The sequence below is a fragment of the Prunus mume genome, linkage group LG5, assembly GCF_029339155.1.
Source record: "Prunus mume cultivar Tortuosa linkage group LG5, ASM2933915v1, whole genome shotgun sequence".
Lineage (NCBI taxonomy): Eukaryota > Viridiplantae > Streptophyta > Magnoliopsida > Rosales > Rosaceae > Prunus > Prunus mume.
The window spans coordinates 9,174,113-9,191,516 of NC_142702.1; the positions used below are offsets into that span (position 1 = coordinate 9,174,113).

Consider the following 17,404-nt stretch of genomic DNA (forward strand, 5'->3'; position numbering starts at 1 on the left):
ATTGCGGATCGAGGCTGGGATGGGCTGAGACTGAAAGAGGGGAGTGAGGTGGTTCGTTTGGCACTGGTCTTACTCGATTTGGTGGTCGGGGTTGAGAGATATCACCTTTGGAAGTCAGGTGGTCGAGCTGCCGACATAGGAGAAATCTGGGTTTTTAAGAACTCAACTTTAAAATATGTACGGTTATGCCACTGAACTTCTTTTGATCGTAACTCCTTCGTTACAACTCCGATTCGAGTCAACTACGTGTCTACGGACTCGTTTCGTCGCGCTCTACGCAACGGTATAACTGAAATCTCCAAATTCCTTCCCGGTCAAAAAGTCAACTTTTAAACTAATAAAATATTCTAAGGGTATAATGGTCTTTTATTGGAATAAATTAATAATTAAATACTAATTAAGGACCGAGTTGTTACATGTTGTTCGTCTTAATATTCATATATGTAATTGTTGTATTAATAATTAACACAAATTAATCTCTTAGTCATCCAATTATTAACTAGTAATGAGTAACGATAAGTAAATGAAATGAAACAAAACAACAAACCCAAAATAAGCACAAACAGCAATTTCTAGCACCTTTTTATTGCCATTGTATCGCCACTGTATCACCAAAGTAGGACCAGTTTATTAGAGTTTTAGGCATAAACAAATTATGCACTTCCTTTGTTTTTCAGTTTTGACATCTATCCATTTTTTGACCTTTAACTTTTCAACCGATTATGCAAATTTGTGTTCTGTATATGGTTGGATTGAGCACAGAAAAATGAAGAAATCTACATGGACCAAATGTCAAAAATGGATACAAAAATGAGCACAATTTAGTGGAAATGAACATGTCTTTCAAACAAGTAAACTGTTGTACCTTCATAAAGAGCAAGTATGTTTATATATCGAGCTGTACGAAATAGTTCAACTTCACAATGTAAAGAATAAGTATGCTAACCACGAAGGCAACTCGAAAATGAAACCCCAATTTCAAAACCGAATGACAAATACATCCCTAGTGGTATTGATTAGACGTACTACCCAATTTGGTTTGACAAAATTATAATTGATGCATATTCCTACTCCAAATGGACTATATTTTATCTGCCATGTCTACAAAATGGAAACAGTTTATGTGCCATGTAAGGCAATTAGCCACCGCCACCGACTATACAATATTACATTTCACCATGTACAACATGGCCGAAGACCCTGTAAATGATTTCACCTTGCTACAGAGAATAACTAAACCAAATAGCTCTATCAAAATGGATGGATCACAATATAAAGCACCTCCAGCAGAGCTTCGATGTCTACATCTTCATATAAAGGATTTCCTGACATAATTAAGGAGCATAGTGAATTCCCAAGTGATAAGTGAAGACTAAACTCAATTCACAGACATTATCACATTTACCTCATATATACACCTCCCCCCTTAAAGCCTCTATCGCAAGCTTGAGTTGGTAATATGTGATCTTCGATGGGTCAACTTTATCCAACGAAATGCCAACACTGAGATGCTTGATGAATTTGACTGTCATGATTCCGCTAGAAGTACTGTCGGGGCAATAAGTTCATAAATTAGAACTGCAGTATGTACAATATCGATAAACTGCACTAAATTCACATAGCTTACCCATCACGTTGTTGTGGCACATCTCAAATGCTGCAAATTGTGAATGGCATAAACGTGGACATCTTCATCCCCTTTTGCTTAACCTTTTCAACCTCAAAAGTGTTATAAAAGTGCATATCGTACAACACCCATGCCAGAGTATCGCTAATAGGGTGCAGATATTTGACCAGCTTAGAAGTTGAGGTAAAAGCAATATAGGAGTCATACACAGTCGTAGTATGCCTCACGAAGTCAATTTCAATTGCCACCCAATGGGACCCTTGAAGATTATTTGGAAAATACACCTTCCGGACTTTGGTTCAAGCTTGCCCATACCCATGTTGCCATGTATCGTGCACAAAGTGATGTATCTTCTTTAGGTAGCTAGGTGGAAGGTCAACGGTGTTTGAAGCATCTACTTTCTTCAATCCTTGTTTCTTTGCAAGCGCTTTGACCAACTCTAGAAATTGCTGCAAACATTGAAATTAAGGCATATTACATAATGACGAACCAATGCATTTGAAGCAATGGATGCAACATGTTCACATGTTTACCTGCAAACAATAATTTGCAGTTGTCCAGTCAGTTTCAAATACCAAAGGATGACATAGTTGCCTTTTCCGGATGAGAAATGTTGCCATGTCAAGGTGCTGGAAGTTGAAGTAAATAAGATGACCAAAATTTCATACAAATGTACAAAAAACAAAGGTGAGAAAACAATTGAATTATCCTAATAAAGTAGAGTTCAAATTCTTACCCTTGAGCTAATCCATTCGGTATCATCTATAAGTTTGTAAAAAAACTCTGGGCCCATTGAACATGATTCCAGCTGCACCTCCGCACTATAATAGGCAAACTTCCAACGATGAATTTTGTAATCATTTAATAATTGGCACATTGTAAAATATGACAAATACAAACATGTATATTAAAGGTAGCTACATTTTCTTATTGGTATATCACTACACACTACAATAACATGAATATTGGATTTCCAAGGTAAAAAATCCTAACCTTATATCGTTTTTCCAGGCAGTGCAAAACTCTATTACTGCCTTGACATCTTTAATGGGTAGGAGTTTAGTTGGATCAAAACATGGCAGGGTTGCTTCCGCATTCGAAGCAGTCATCGTCCTCTTCTTCCTCGAAGGTTCGGTAAATGGACTCAACAATCTCTGGGTCGGTCGCTTTTTTCTGTACTCATTACCTTCTACGTCCTTTTTTTCAACAATGGCACTACCTTCATCATCACCAGCCACAATAACATTGGGTATGATGGGAGGATTCATCTGACCTCCCGATGGCATAATGTCGTTGTTTTTCCAATCCTCTAACAAAGATAACAATTTTTTATAGATTACTCTACACCAATCCACATCTTCCAAAATTGGAAGCTTCTCAGATTTTAGCTGCTCAGCTTCTGGCTGCACTTGTATGTGAGGAACTAAAGCGCCCGTTTCTGGCTTTTGGACTTCCATGGTAGAGCAAGCTTCAGCTCCATCACTGGGGACTTGTGCTTCCATTTCTGCCGATTTTGTAGTCGGAGTAATGTATTCATGTAAGGGCGACATGTCATTGTCGCCTCCTTCATTCATATGAGGACTACCGACTTCCTCATGTCCTTCCCCACGTTCATTCAACCCACCATTTCATTTTTTCAACTGCTCTATCTCCAGCTTAAAATAATGTTCGATTGAAGCGAGGGTCTTGTTGAAATCCTCCACACACTTTTTATTTTTTTCACACTTCTTCTCATGTTTCAATGACTCATTCCGTAACATTTCTTCCAAGTCGTGCACTTTCTTTCGAAGCGCTCGATTTGAACTGGGTAGTTTTGCCAATTCATCCTTTGCGGTTTGAAAGTCACGCTTCAAAGTGCGTAACTCAGTGGACGACACTTTACCCTGCATTAAGTTATAATGCAACTGTTACAATACTTACAAAATATAACCCAAATACAGCTACTGTTTTGCTATTGTATTGTCTATATATTGACTATATACTGATTATATAGCAGCGCCATTAAGTTTATTATGACGTATATATTGCAAAAGGGTCATGTTTACCTTAGAAAATGACGGAAGGGTAGCAGCTTCGTCAAATTCATCATCTTTTTGTTCAACAGAAGTGCTGGTTTTTTCTTCGGCCTCATCGGCAAACAATTCCACAATTTCTTCACTGTTGTCAACACTATCACCCCAAGTCCAATAGGGTTGTTGCTTGTCAATTACACTTAGGCGGAGAAGTTCCACATCAACCTGCAATTTACACATACAAAATACATATTAGTAAACTTAGTATATTTTCATATGCATAACATTATCATTACAAACATAACTAACCTCACAATTTTCAAATACTTGGCTCATTAGCTTGTGAAAACGAGCCGATATATTGCTTCTCCACTGTAGTATATGAGGGACGTGGCCATTCTCTTCGTGCACAACAAAATGCAGTGTAGCCAACGTTGGAAACATCTCAAAAGCCCAAATCTAAACAGTAGAATAAAATGTCAATCACTGTAAACAAATGAAATTGAACTTATACATTAATGGAAATTTGCTCACCAGAAGTGCAAACCCAAAACCTTTGATGTGGTACTCTCTTGGTCTACCACTTGCCGTTGTCTTTACTTTGTTTTTAGATTTTTTTTTTGTTTTTGTTTTTGTATCTTTTTGGGGCACTTTTACTCGCTGGCAATCTGCACAAAGTGCCCTCAAAAGTGAGGCATTTGTCTACGCATATGAAACATCACCCTATGAATACTTCAGAAACTCTTCAAGGTCTTCCGCCAATTTCAAATACTGCATGTCAATGTTGACATGTTTTTCATTACCCAACAGCACAAAAACGGAAAAATATAGAAATCCAAGCTTCAATACATCCTCCTCATCAACGCAGTCGATGAAGGCTTTTTCTAGTTTCAAAAGGGTGACAGTTTTATCATTGCAAAAGCACTTCTTTTTCAATGAGCAGTTCTCATTAGTTGCAATCGGAATGAAAGGAAACTGTCTTGGGATCAGCCTTACTCGACAACAAGCTGTGGAAATTTTGTGAAGTCCACTTACGGTCCTCAATGAGTAATAGATGACCAAAACAACTGTCTTCGAACCTAATTAACTGTTGCAGACTCAATTTCTCATTAATTGTGCTGATCGCGGTCTTTGTATGGGAAAGGGAGAACGCCTTTCCTTGGAACTTTTCATCCTCAGCAATCATTAACTTTACTTTAGAACCCATATTTCCCCCGAAATGTGAAATAATACCAATTGCATATTTTTTTTTATACCCAATTTCAATTTCTTATCTACTCTCAAACTCTCTCCACACTCCACTCTTATATACATTCCATTTTACTAAATCTGGATTATATTCCATCCACAAACCAAACACCACCCAATTGTCAAAGTGATTTCATGCCCCAAGGATGAACTTCATACACGGTTTCAGAGCAAAGGCTAAAAGAACTACCCCAACTGCATCAATCCTTCCCCACATATCACAAACAAATTTAGAAATAATCATTCAATTCATGCTTCAAAATTAACTCATGCTTACAAACATACACAATCAAAAATCACATAATATGGATTAGAAGAACTTGAATAATTAAGTCAAGGCAAGTGTTGGACACTCTAACCTTAAGACGAATTATGCCCTACACAAGGATTCTTTGAACTAGATTATGTAGGAAACCCTCTCTATATTCAAATAGATAAACATTGACTGAATCAATTCCCTTATTTTAATTACAGGAACACTACTGTATTTATAGATACTAAAGAACCCCTTTCAAAAGTGTATGTCCCAATATAAAAAACCAACTAATGCATCCATTGAATAAACAAGTGCTTTGATACCTCTTCCTAAAAATTGACAAACGACACCATCATCCAATGAACTCTATTAATTTTCATTCAAATAGGAAAATAAATATGAGTTAATATTAAATTTCCAACAAAAGATACTGCAACTGCAAAACAAACTATAAAGATTCATGTGACTAATGTAGAGACTATAAATGAATACCTACAATTTCCCTTCTTTGGATGAAACAAAACAACAAACAAACACATAATCCAATTGCATAAATCGCCAAAACCATTAAAACTACAATGGAACGGGAATAAAACCATAATAAACTAGCAATACAACATCAATAACAACAACAAAACAACAACAGTTTCAAACAAAGAACAAATAGCAAACTCCTTCATTGTTTCAAACAAGGAATCATCATAATCTGACAATTTCAGATAAACCCCTAAACCCTAAACCAATTTCAGAGAAACCCCTTAACCAATTTCAGACAAACCCTTAAACCCTATCCTAAACACTAAACCAATTTCATAGAAACCCATACACCATAAACCAACTTCAAAGAAACCCCTAAACCAATTCAAATTGACGATGAACAGTACCCTTTGCAGGTGAACGATGGAAGAGGAAGACCACTACGTCAGAGAGAGAGAGAGAGAGCTACGCAAGAGAGACCAAGAGCTTCCCTCGATGGTGAAACAGAGAAGAGAGAGTGAGACCTGACTGAAGAGAGAGTGAGACCTGAGTGACGGAGACAGAGAGAGCTGAGCGACAGAGAGAGTGAGAGGCGCGATAGAGAGAAAACAAAATTTCAGCACAAGTGATATGTGTGCAATAAGTGGACAATAAATATATATTTATAGGTGATAGTTGCAAAAAATTTGGGGAGAGATGGTATTTTCAGTTAAAATTTAAATAATAAAAAAGGTGGCATATAAAGCTATTTCCCAAAAATTAAGGGGGCGTTTGGTATCCTATTCAAATAGGGAACTCAAAAATTTTGATTTTTTAAAAAAACAAGGAGTTCTTAAATCTATTTTTAAGATTCAAAAACTTGTTTGGTATGCAACTTAAAAACTATTTTCAAATCTTAAAAATGTGAGAACTTGTGGGTTGTTAGAAAAAAACTGAAAAAACAGATATTTTTTGTTTTTATTCATTGGAGTGTTTTTTAATTGTTCTTGAGTTTGAGTTTGAGTTTTTAAAAATAGAGCTACCAAATAGATATTCTTTATTTTGGACTCAAATTCTGTTTTTTAGTTTAAAAAGGTTTTATTTTGGGGTCGAAAGGTTTAAAAGGTTAGATACCAAACAGGCCCAAAGTGTTTTGCATTTATTTTAAATCCGGCCCTCGCGATGATTTCACTCCAGTAAAACCCACCCGAGCCCTCTTCTGCTTTTCAATTTCAATTCTACTTGGTTCCTTTTCTTCTGTTTTCACCCCTTCTTCTTCCCCACCCCCAAAACTTGCAAAAATCCTCCACTTCCCTACCAGCCCTCCCTAACCTCTATTATTTATTTATTTATTTACTTCTGCAGCTTGAGCTCTAATAAATTATACAAAACAAAATGAATGGCTGAGAAAATCAATTGGGAAATTCAGAGCCAGAGGCAAAAGCCATGGGCAACAAGATCGCTCGAACGACTCAAGTCTCGGCGTCGGAATACTACCTGCACGACCTGCCGTCCTCCTATAATCTCGTCCTGAAGGAGGTTCTAGGCCGAGGCCGCTTCTTCAAGTCCATTGAGTGCAAGCACGACGAGGGTTTGGTCCTCGTCAAGGTCTACTTCAAGCGCGGCGACTCCATCGATCTCCGTGAGTACGAGCGCAGGCTCTTCCACATCAAGGAGACCTTCCGTGCTCTTGATCACCCTCACGTTTGGCCCTTCCAGGTTCTTTTCAATTTCTTCTTCCACTTTTGTTTGGGCGTTTAGAAACTCAAATGGAAAATTGGTTTTCGTGAAATTACATGTGTTTAACGAGTTCATAGAGTTATGTGTTATGATTAAGGAACATAATTTTTGCTGAAACTGTTGGATTCTGTTTGGGAGCTGAGAAAATTTGATGTTTCTAACTCTAAGAGTTCTAATTTTATTGGGTTCATTTTATTTTAAGCAATTATTTAGAGTTGGCATTGCTTGATTTAGTTATATGGCCTCCCTGCTGTTTCCTCTTTGCAGTTTTGGCAAGAGACAGATAAAGCCGCTTACCTTGTAAGGCAATACTTCTTCAATAATCTGCATGACCGATTAAGCACACGACCTTTTCTCAGTCTCATCGAGAAGAAATGGTTGGCTTTTCAGGTCTCTCTCTCTCTCTCTCTCTCCTCTCCCATCTTTTACATCTATGGTTCCTCTTACAATTTTATGTTCGTGTGCTTGCTGTGCAGTTACTTCTTGCTCTGAAGCAATGCCACGACAAAGGCATATGTCATGGTGAGTTCAGTTAGTTGAGGAACTTCACCAGTGCCCTTTTTTCAATGTCATATTAATGGGGTTGGTTTTCTGTTCGTTTTATTTATGTCATCTTTAGGTGATATTAAGTGTGAGAATGTGTTGGTGACTTCTTGGAATTGGCTCTACCTTGCTGACTTTGCATCTTTCAAACCCACTTACATACCATACGACGACCCTTCTGATTTCTCGTTTTTCTTTGACACTGGAGGAAGAAGGCTTTGTTATCTTGCTCCTGAGGTATGCTTTTTGTATCTTTCTTCTTCACTTTTCTTGCATTTCTTTATCAAGGAGGTGCATAATTTTGTCCATTTGCGTAAGTTGTAGCATATATGTATATATGTATTCCCCTTCTATTGATGGACCCCTCAAAGAAGGGACACCCTTTAGGGGTCCCCTACCAATTTTTTTTCAACGATCCAAATCGTCTATTTTTGTAAGTCTACATTCATAGATCATCCTTGCAAAAAATTAGACAAATCGGAAACCTTTTCGAGATCCAATTGTGTCCTACAAAATCAATGAACATGGCGCTTCAAAAAAGTACTAAAATTTCAATAACTCAATTGATTGGTCAAATGATATCAGATTGAAGTGATTTTTTTTGTAGAGATGATCTTTGAATGATTATCTAAAATATAGACGGTTTGGATTAGTGAAATGCAATGCAGAGCCCTACAAGGATGTCCCTCAAATAAGCGTATTTGAGGGATCCCTAAATGAAAGCTCTATATATATATATGAGCATTTCATAAAAGGTTTATAGATAGATTGTAGTCATAGTATCAAGGTTGATTGGAGTGGTTTTGTGAAATTGATACCGTGTCTGCGATCCTGGAACTGAAATTTGAGCAGTTCTACAAACTACAATGTATTACATATTATAGTAATCAGTCCCGATCTCTTGGACCACAGGAGTCCAAGAGATTGTGGTCACCCACCGTAGGATATTAATCCAATGGTTCAAAAAAGTTTCTTAAAAGGAGTGCAAGAGTGAGTGAACCGTTGAATTTACATCTAACGGTGAGTGACCACAAATCTCTTGGACCCCTGTAGTCCAAGAGATCAGGATTGTTATAGTAATATGACTTAGCAGTATTCTAGACTACAATCTATTTAACACACTTGGCCTTCTATAACATCTTCTTATGCATTAAAATTTGTTGAAGAATTTTTTGCTGCATCTTTTAGGAGTCAGGTCAGAAGTTTCACCACTAACGTTGAGAGGGATCTTAATGTTTCTAACACTAACCAGTGACCATATAGACTTACCTCTTGTGACACGGTTATATTATTAATTGTATTCAAATGGCTTCAATTTCCAGAGATTTTATGAGCATGGAGGTGAGATGCAGGTTGCACAAGATGCACCATTGAGGCCATCTATGGACATCTTTGCTGTAGGGTGAGCTTTTGTCGCATTAGCATTTTGACCCCATTGAAATTCCAGTACCATCTTGATTATTATTTTTGCTTGAGAGACTACATATCCATGACACTGATTTAGGTGTGTAATTGCTGAGCTTTTCCTTGAGGGTCAGCCACTATTTGAACTCTCTCAACTTCTTGCTTATCGTAGAGGGCAATATGATCCTACCCAACTTCTTGAAAAGGTTCTCTCTCTCTCTCTCTCTCTCTCCCCCCGCAAGCCATCTTCCTCTTACTAAGTATACAATTCTGTTCGAGTTCTTATCACATCTCTTTCCATAAAGTATTGAATTACTCTTTACCATGTTGCCTCTTGAACTTTATTTTTTGACAACCCTATTTTCTTTTGTTGCGTCTTTTGCTCAAATCTCTCCTTACTGATGTGTATTCTTTACTTTCTTCATTTATGCACTCTGAATGCAGATACCAGATTCTGGGATTCGCAAGATGATACTTCATATGATTCAGTTGGAACCAGAGTTGCGACTCTCTGCTGATAGCTACCTGCAAGAGTATACCACCATTGTGTTTCCAAGTTACTTCTCTCCGTTTCTGCATAATTTTCATTGTTTCTGGAATCCACTTCATTCAGATATGAGGGTTAAAAAATGTTGTTCCTTTTTTTTTTTTTTTTTTTGGTGTGAAAAAAAGAAGAATATTAAAGATTTTCCACTTACTTAGTGCACATTAAAGTATTCACAACTCCGTAATTATTGTATGTAGGTTGCACTTTGCCAGAGTGTTTTCCATGAGATACTTAAACAAATGATGAGCAATAGGTCAACTGAGGACACTGGAACTGGACTTGGAACTCCTTCAAATGCCAATGCCATTAGTGATAAAACTTCTCAGGAGGTCATTACAATGCAGAACAAGAATTTTGCAAAGGGCTCGATTAGAAAGAGAGAAGAGATAGGTAAAGGCTTAAAATGTGATCAATTTGAACTTCTTGGTGATATCAATACCCTTCTCAGGGATGTTAAACAAAGTAATCATTATTCTGTTTCCAAGCCAGTGTTAGACGATAATCCTGATTCTACATTTTCCCAAAATCTCGGAAACTATGGGATGCAGTCTCCTGGTGAATTACTTCAGTCTATCTCCAATGCATTTAGGAGAAATGATCATCCATTTATGAAAAAGATTACACTAAATGATTTGAATTCATTGATGTCCAAGTATGACAGCCAATCAGATACCTTTGGCATGCCTTTTCTGCCGTTGCCAGAAGACAGTATGAGATGTGAGGGGATGGTTCTGATTACCTCTTTGCTCTGTTCCTGCATACGCAATGTAAAATTGCCTCATTTAAGGAGGAGGGCTATACTGTTGCTCAAATCGTCTGCCTTGTATATTGATGACGAAGATCGTTTGCAACGTGTAATTCCATATGTTGTTGCAATGCTTTCAGATCCAGCTGCAATTGTGCGTTGTGCTGCCTTGGAGACGTTGTGTGACATTCTCCCTTTAGTCCGAGATTTTCCTCCCAGTGATGCAAAAATTTTTCCAGAGTATATTCTGCCAATGCTTTCTATGCTTCCTGATGATCCAGAGGAAAGTGTGAGGATATGTTATGCCAGTAATATAGCTAAACTGGCACTAACTGCTTATGGTTTCTTGATTCACTCAATAAGCTTGAGTGAGGCTGGGGTACTTGATGAATTAAGTTCTGCCAAAAAGCCACTGGCATCATCTAGTGAGACATCTGGTCAACTTCAGAGGGTAAACAGCGATGCACAGCTTGCAATGTTGAGGAAGTCCATAGCTGAGGTCATTCAAGAACTTGTAATGGGTCCAAAGCAAACTCCAAATATCAGGAGGGCACTCCTTCAGGACATTAGCAACCTATGCTGCTTCTTTGGCCAGAGACAGAGTAATGACTTTTTGTTACCCATTCTCCCCGCTTTTCTGAATGATCGCGATGAGCAGCTTAGAGCAGTATTCTATGGGCAAATTGTTTATGTATGCTTCTTTGTGGGTCAAAGAAGTGTGGAAGAATATCTTTTACCTTATATTGAGCAGGCAGTAAGTGATGTTACAGAGGCTGTCATTGTCAATGCATTGGACTGTTTGGCCATTTTGTGCAAAAGTGGTTTCTTGCGAAAGAGGATACTTCTTGAAATGATTGAGCGTGCCTTTCCATTGTTATGTTATCCTAGTCAATGGGTAAGAAGGTCAGCTGTCACTTTTATTGCGGCCAGCAGTGACTGCTTAGGTGCCGTAGATTCCTATGTTTTTCTTGCCCCTGTTATTCGGCCCCTACTTCGCAGGCAGCCAGCATCTCTAGCTTCTGAAAAGGCTCTCCTTGCATGTTTAAAACCTCCAGTCTCAAGACAGGTTTTTTACCAAGTTCTAGAAAATGCAAGGAGTTCAGACATGTTGGAAAGACAGAGAAAGATATGGTACAACTCCTGGCCTCAATCTAAACAATGGGAAAGTGTGGATTTACTTCCAAAAGGGGTTGAGGAATTGAGTTCAACGAGGAACTGGCCCGATAAGCAACAAAGTCCCGAGAATCAAAAACTTACTGGAAAGGCATTGCAACAAGGAGAGCTAACTGAATGTGAAGATGGTGAGGCTAAGTTGAGAAGTATGGGAAGCTTTACACGTGCTTCTAGTACAGTTGACATTCATGATCCTTTGTCCTCTGAAAAGTTGCAATTTTCAGGCTTTATGTGGCCACAGGGAAGTGGTGTGAATAGCTTCATGTGCGATAAATCATCAGTAGGCATACCTTTATACTCCTTTAGCATGGACAGGCGAGCAGTGGGAGTTCCTCCTGCAGCATCTGATTCTCCATCTCAAGTGAATTCTGTAGGACTTGGTGCATCATCCATGCCTTGGATGGATCCAGTAAATAAATCATTTAGTTTGGCTAGTTCTGTTCCAGCACCTAAGCTTGTGTCGGGATCATTCAACATGAGTAGTGGTTCCAAACAGTTTTATAGAGTCGTGCATGAGCCAGATGGTAGGGATAATGATCAAACTGCCTTTGCTAGTAGCAAGCTTCAAGATATGGGATTATCTGGAACTTCAAAAGGAAGTTCTATAGCTGCGGAAGATGCATCACCTCCAAGTGATATAACTGGATTGCCCTCTTCTGCACGAAATTCATCAATTCCAGATTCTGGTTGGAGGCCCCGTGGGGTGCTGGTTGCACATCTGCAAGAACATCGGTCTGCTGTCAATGACATAGCCATTTCAACTGATCATAGTTTTTTTGTAAGTGCATCTGATGATTCCACTGTCAAGGTGTGGGATTCTAGAAAGTTGGAAAAGGACATATCATTTCGGTCGAGGTTAACTTATCACCTTGAGGGAAGCCGTGCACTGTGCACTGCAATGCTCCGGGGCTCTGCTCAAGTTGTAGTTGGAGCATGTGATGGCATGATACATATGTTTTCTGTTGATTACATCTCCAGAGGTCTTGGTAATGTTGTTGAAAAGTATTCGGGTGTTGCTGATATCAAGAAGAAGGATGTTAAGGAAGGTGCCATACTCAGCCTTTTGAATTTCTCTGCTGATAACTGTACAAATCAGATGGTTATGTACAGCACCCAAAATTGTGGGATCCATCTTTGGGATACAAGAATGAATACCAATTCTTGGACATTGAGAGCAACTCCTGAAGAGGGCTATGTTTCTTCACTGGTAACAGGACCTTGTGAAAATTGGTTTGTGTCCGGATCTTCAAGGGGTGTGCTTACTCTTTGGGATATGAGGTTCCTTATTCCTGTGAACTCATGGCAGTATTCTGCTGTTTGCCCTATTGAGAAGATGTGTCTTTTTCTTCCTCCTCCAAATACTTCTGCCTCTGCTGCTGCAAGACCCCTTGTTTATGTTGCTGCAGGTTGTAATGAAGTTTCTCTTTGGAATGCTGAAAATGGAAGCTGCCACCAGGTACATAGAAATGATCTCCTTTCAACTTTTACCTAGAAATCATCTTCTGTAAGCTTCTGTAGAAATTAGATATGGATGGCACTGGATAAGTTGATACAATCGTATGCATAGCTTACAGCCCCCTGCTTGTGCTCTTTTTCAAAGTAATGAAGAAAACTGGAAGTAATGATCAGATCCTATTTTATAGTGGCAGAACGGATTTGATAAATTATTAATTGAGTCAACAGGCAGAATGTGGTGTCATCCATGAATTTTCTTTTAGGTTGAAATTGGAAGGTTTGCTGGTTTTGTGCTGCAATTTACCAAAATTTTCAACTTCTTTTCTTCAGACTAGCTGAATACTAGTATATTAATCTCTTATGGTTCAGACTTATGCTTTCCAACTCATAAACCACCTATGAAAATGGAAAAACAGGAGGTGCTTAAGTTTTGATTAAGAAAAAAAAAATTAAATTGCACGGACAAAACTATCAGGTGCCTCTCGGCCCCGGGGCGGTCTCTGGTATATCTGTGATGTAGCCAAAGCTTATCAAACTTTTCAGATGCTTATTGTTATTTTTATTTTCTCAATGTACGTAAGTTCCTTTTTTTGCCCTTATCTACCTACATTAGTTCAAATGTTGTGATATTCAACTTTATCTCCCAGTTCATACCTATAATTATTCAATCTTCTTTTTTTCAGGTGTTGAGAGTGGCAAGTTATGAAAGTGATGCTGAAACATCTGAAGTGCCTTGGGCCTTGGCTAGATCATCAAGTAAAAATTCTAAACCAGATCTGAGACGGAATGTCAATCCCCACTACAGAGTTGATGAACTAAATGAACCCCCTCCTCGTCTTCCTGGCATCCGTTCATTGCTGCCCTTACCTGGGGGTGATTTGTTAACTGGAGGAACCGACTTGAAAATACGTCGATGGGATCATTACAGGTTTGTTGCAATTTCATTATTATTTTCTTGATGTAGTGAAGGTTGTGTAGTGGTTTAATTGGCCGTATATTGCAGTCCTGATCGAAGTTACTCCATCTGTGGGCCAAACTTGAAGGGAGTTGGAAATGATGATTTCTATGCAACAAGATCTAGTTTTGGTGTGCAAGTTGTGCAGGTATAATTTATCGATTGTAGTATTATTTCAGGGTTCTATGAATTTAGGTCCTGGCAGAGTTTGGTGAGGTTGATCTATAGTTTGTGCATGCAGAAATTATGTTTTGAGAGGGGAAGCTTTTGTTCTACTTATTTTTCCCTCCAAAAACCAAAGTTAAATGACTTGGTAGTTTCAAAGAATCATTGGGAAATCGGGTGATAGAATGTGCTTGTTTTCATTAGTTTTGCATTATAAGTTGCTCAAACAATTCGTCATAGGTCTCCCCTTCATTGTTCTATTATGTTCTTGGTCTTAATGTCGTGTTTTAACAAGTAGGACACCAGATCAGTTGCTAAGCTGTAGAAAGTTATTATTACCATTGTAATTTTGTTATGTAGATTTTTATGATTCTTTTTTTTTTTTTTTTTTTTTTGGGTGAAAAACATAGGAGACAAAGAGACGACCTCTAACGTCAAAGCTCACAGCCAAGGCAGTACTTGCGGCTGCTGCCACTGATTCTGCTGGCTGCCACCGTGATTCTATTCTATCATTGGCCTCAGTTAAGTTAAACCAGAGACACTTAATATCGAGTGGTAGAGATGGGGCAATCAAGGTTTGGAAGTAATTGACATAATCATACCTTTTTCTGTTGTACATACATAGCACAATGCTAGTGAAGTTGTACATTATATATTTATGAAAAGCTTAGACTGAATGTATAAGCTTAGACTCCCATTTAACTATTCCTAACCAGTCGTATATATGTTTGAGTCATACCCTGCTTGATTTAGGAGTTTGTATACATGTAGGAATAGATAGGAAGTCAAATTAGTGATGTGTTTCATTGATGTTTCGAGTTGAAATGCATATTAAAAAGTTGTGTAAATTTTGGCATACTTGTGAATTTGTGATTCCACATTCAAAGTTTGGCTGCATTGTTACTTGGTCTCGTGTTTTGGAAGGATGCGGGTTTGGATATTATAGTTTATTTCCTTGTCATGGTGCGTTGGTACAGCATGAATTGCTCCTTCATTTCCTCCTCCTGACAAATCCAATTCACTCCAATCCTAGGCACAAAACGAGCCCTTCCTGTGTTTGGTGTTTCATGGGATAAGAAGCCGGATAATGTTAAAAAATGAGCCCCAATTTTGACAGCCCAGCCTACGGTTCATCTTTTTGTTGCTCGATGGAATCTCATCCTTTTTAGCTTGAACAGCACCAGCTCATTATATTTTGTTATATTTTGATCTCAATATCTTCCCACCTAACATTTAGTAACAAAACCAACTAAAAATACCAAATGCAGTTGGAAATGAAATTCAAAAACCTGTAGGATGAAACCATTAAAGTTTCACAATTTAAGGCTGGTTCAAAGTTTTAAACGAAAACCAGAAACAGTAAGAGACCCGACATTGTAGTCACTGGTCGGCAACATTAAGGATTGATTTTGGGACAAGCCTTTTCTGAATTTGGAGTTTGGTGTCTCGTCTACACTAAAGAAATCGTGGATCGATTGCAGGTTTAAGTTTTGTTTGGGTTTTATTGCTTAGCTTACTTCCGGGTTTTCTGAGCACGTGATGGACAAGCAAGGTAAGTGGCTGTAATAGAAATTCTTGGTGTTTTCATTAAGTTCGTTTGCTAATGATGGAAGGGGCTTTTATCTCAAGTAGTGAAGATCATTTATTCTTGCACCCGAGATCCTAGAGTCGAACAAGGCGATTGGAACTTGTCCATATGGTTTGCAAACAAACACCTCTTACCACTTAGGTAAACACCCACTGGCTAATGTGGTTGTTTTTAGTATAGTACGGGGTCGTTTGGTACAATGGACTGTCATGGACTGGACTAAATCATAAGACTATCTTCGATTAGCTCGGATTGGCCTCAGCTGGATTAAGTACTAACTTACGTTTGGTGTTGCATTGGACTAAAAAGCTGGATTGTAAAAATAATGAAGACTTATGTTTGGTGCTGTGTCGGGCTAAAAAATAAGTATTTTAATATTTAATTTTAATTAGAAATTTTAACATATAAATAAATAAAAATATATATAACTTCTAAAATTATAAATTATAAATTATAAATATAGTGTAGCATTTTGGGCTTTCTTTTAGGCATTTATAGGGTTTAGAGAACAGGTTGGGCCAAAGGTTTGATAAACACTATCAGCAGTTAATAAGGTTTGCGACTCAAAGTTTTCGAATTGGGTTCGAGACCAAGCTGCTCTTGCTGTTCTTGGTCTGGTTAAATTCAATAAGGATGTTTTTGTGGGATTGGTGCTGATGGGTCCGATTGTTAGAGCTTTAATTCAAATGGGTTCATCTTGTTCGATTCAAGTCCTCACTGGACTAGTCAAAATCATCAGAACCCCTCTGGTTGATGACATCAATGGAGAAATCCCAAGAATTATCAGCCTCCTGGGCTCTGAAGACTTGTCAACTAAAGTGGCAGCCATGAATTGCATTCTTGAAATTGCGTTTTTGGGCAGAGAGGAAGTGATTGGTTTAATGCTTGAAGAGGACCTGATCAAGAAGCTTATGGGTGTGCAGAGATTGTAGGTGAGTTTGCAGTCCAATGAGGACGAAATGGAAGTGTTTGTGCGCAGGAGAGAGTGCCAAAAATGGAGGAAAGTGTGGAGAAATTTCCATTTTCAAGGTGTGGCAAGTTTTGCAGTGCAAGTGGAAGTTGGGGAAGGATTGGAGCAGATTGAGAAAAGAGCTTTTAAATTGGAAATACTGAAGAGAGTGAGAGAGGCCTCTGTTTCTGATGCAGAGGCAACTACTGTTGTTGCAGATGTGCTGTGGGGTTCTTCACCCAAAGAAGAAATTTGGGGAGAGCGCTGGCGTTGGGTTCTGCCATAGTCCGTTGATTGTGTCTGTGATGGTGTGGTTTTGATTCAAGCCATAAGCAAATCCATCGGACTTGCATGTTCAAAATAAGACGCTTGCTATTTTGTGAACCCAATTTGGGCTCTCTATATTAGGCACATGAGTCCGGATTTTTTTTAACTACTAGACTATAGAATCTCATTTAAGTTAATCCCCTCCCTTGCCAAACATGGGTTTCAAGTGTTATTTAACACAGTCCGGTCCAGTAAGGCATACCAAACATGCCCT

The 17,404-nt window shown here is 38.4% G+C and overlaps 2 protein-coding genes and 1 pseudogene across 2 annotated transcripts; 2 read left to right on the forward strand and 1 right to left on the reverse strand.

The window, feature by feature from the left end:
* Positions 1-3,255: 3,255 nt before the first annotated feature.
* LOC148916844 (uncharacterized) lies at positions 3,256-4,846 on the reverse strand. Its single transcript, XM_089052302.1, has 6 exons — positions 4,675-4,846; positions 4,443-4,523; positions 4,174-4,307; positions 3,949-4,098; positions 3,673-3,864; positions 3,256-3,510 (listed from the first exon to the last, which is right to left on the reverse strand). The coding sequence occupies exons 1-6, from the start codon at positions 4,844-4,846 to the stop codon at positions 3,256-3,258; spliced, it is 984 nt and encodes a 327-aa protein (XP_088908428.1).
* Positions 4,847-6,795: 1,949 nt separating this feature from the next.
* VPS15 (protein kinase family protein / WD-40 repeat family protein) lies at positions 6,796-15,212 on the forward strand. The gene is made up of 11 exons (XM_008233639.2): positions 6,796-7,318; positions 7,607-7,729; positions 7,816-7,861; positions 7,959-8,119; positions 9,205-9,284; positions 9,387-9,492; positions 9,731-9,907; positions 10,031-13,207; positions 13,890-14,134; positions 14,210-14,309; positions 14,737-15,212. The coding sequence occupies exons 1-11, from the start codon at positions 7,046-7,048 to the stop codon at positions 14,911-14,913; spliced, it is 4,665 nt and encodes a 1,554-aa protein (XP_008231861.2). The 5' UTR covers positions 6,796-7,045; the 3' UTR covers positions 14,914-15,212.
* Positions 15,213-15,865: 653 nt separating this feature from the next.
* LOC148916845 (uncharacterized) lies at positions 15,866-17,281 on the forward strand (annotated as a pseudogene).
* The last annotated feature ends 123 nt before the right edge of the window (positions 17,282-17,404 follow it).

Coding starts and splice junctions, on each gene's coding strand:
- LOC148916844 (XM_089052302.1), bottom strand. CDS start 4,846: ATGGGTTCTAAAGTAAAGTTAATGATTGCTGAGGATGAAAAGTTCCAA. Junction 4,524..4,674: donor TCTATTACTCATTGAGGACC/GTAAGTGGACTT, acceptor TTTTGAAACTAG/AAAAAGCCTTCATCGACTGC. Junction 4,308..4,442: donor TTCCGTTTTTGTGCTGTTGG/GTAATGAAAAAC, acceptor CACTTTGTGCAG/ATTGCCAGCGAGTAAAAGTG.
- VPS15 (XM_008233639.2), top strand. CDS start 7,046: ATGGGCAACAAGATCGCTCGAACGACTCAAGTCTCGGCGTCGGAATAC. Junction 8,120..9,204: donor TTTGTTATCTTGCTCCTGAG/GTATGCTTTTTG, acceptor TTCAATTTCCAG/AGATTTTATGAGCATGGAGG. Junction 13,208..13,889: donor AAAATGGAAGCTGCCACCAG/GTACATAGAAAT, acceptor TCTTTTTTTCAG/GTGTTGAGAGTGGCAAGTTA.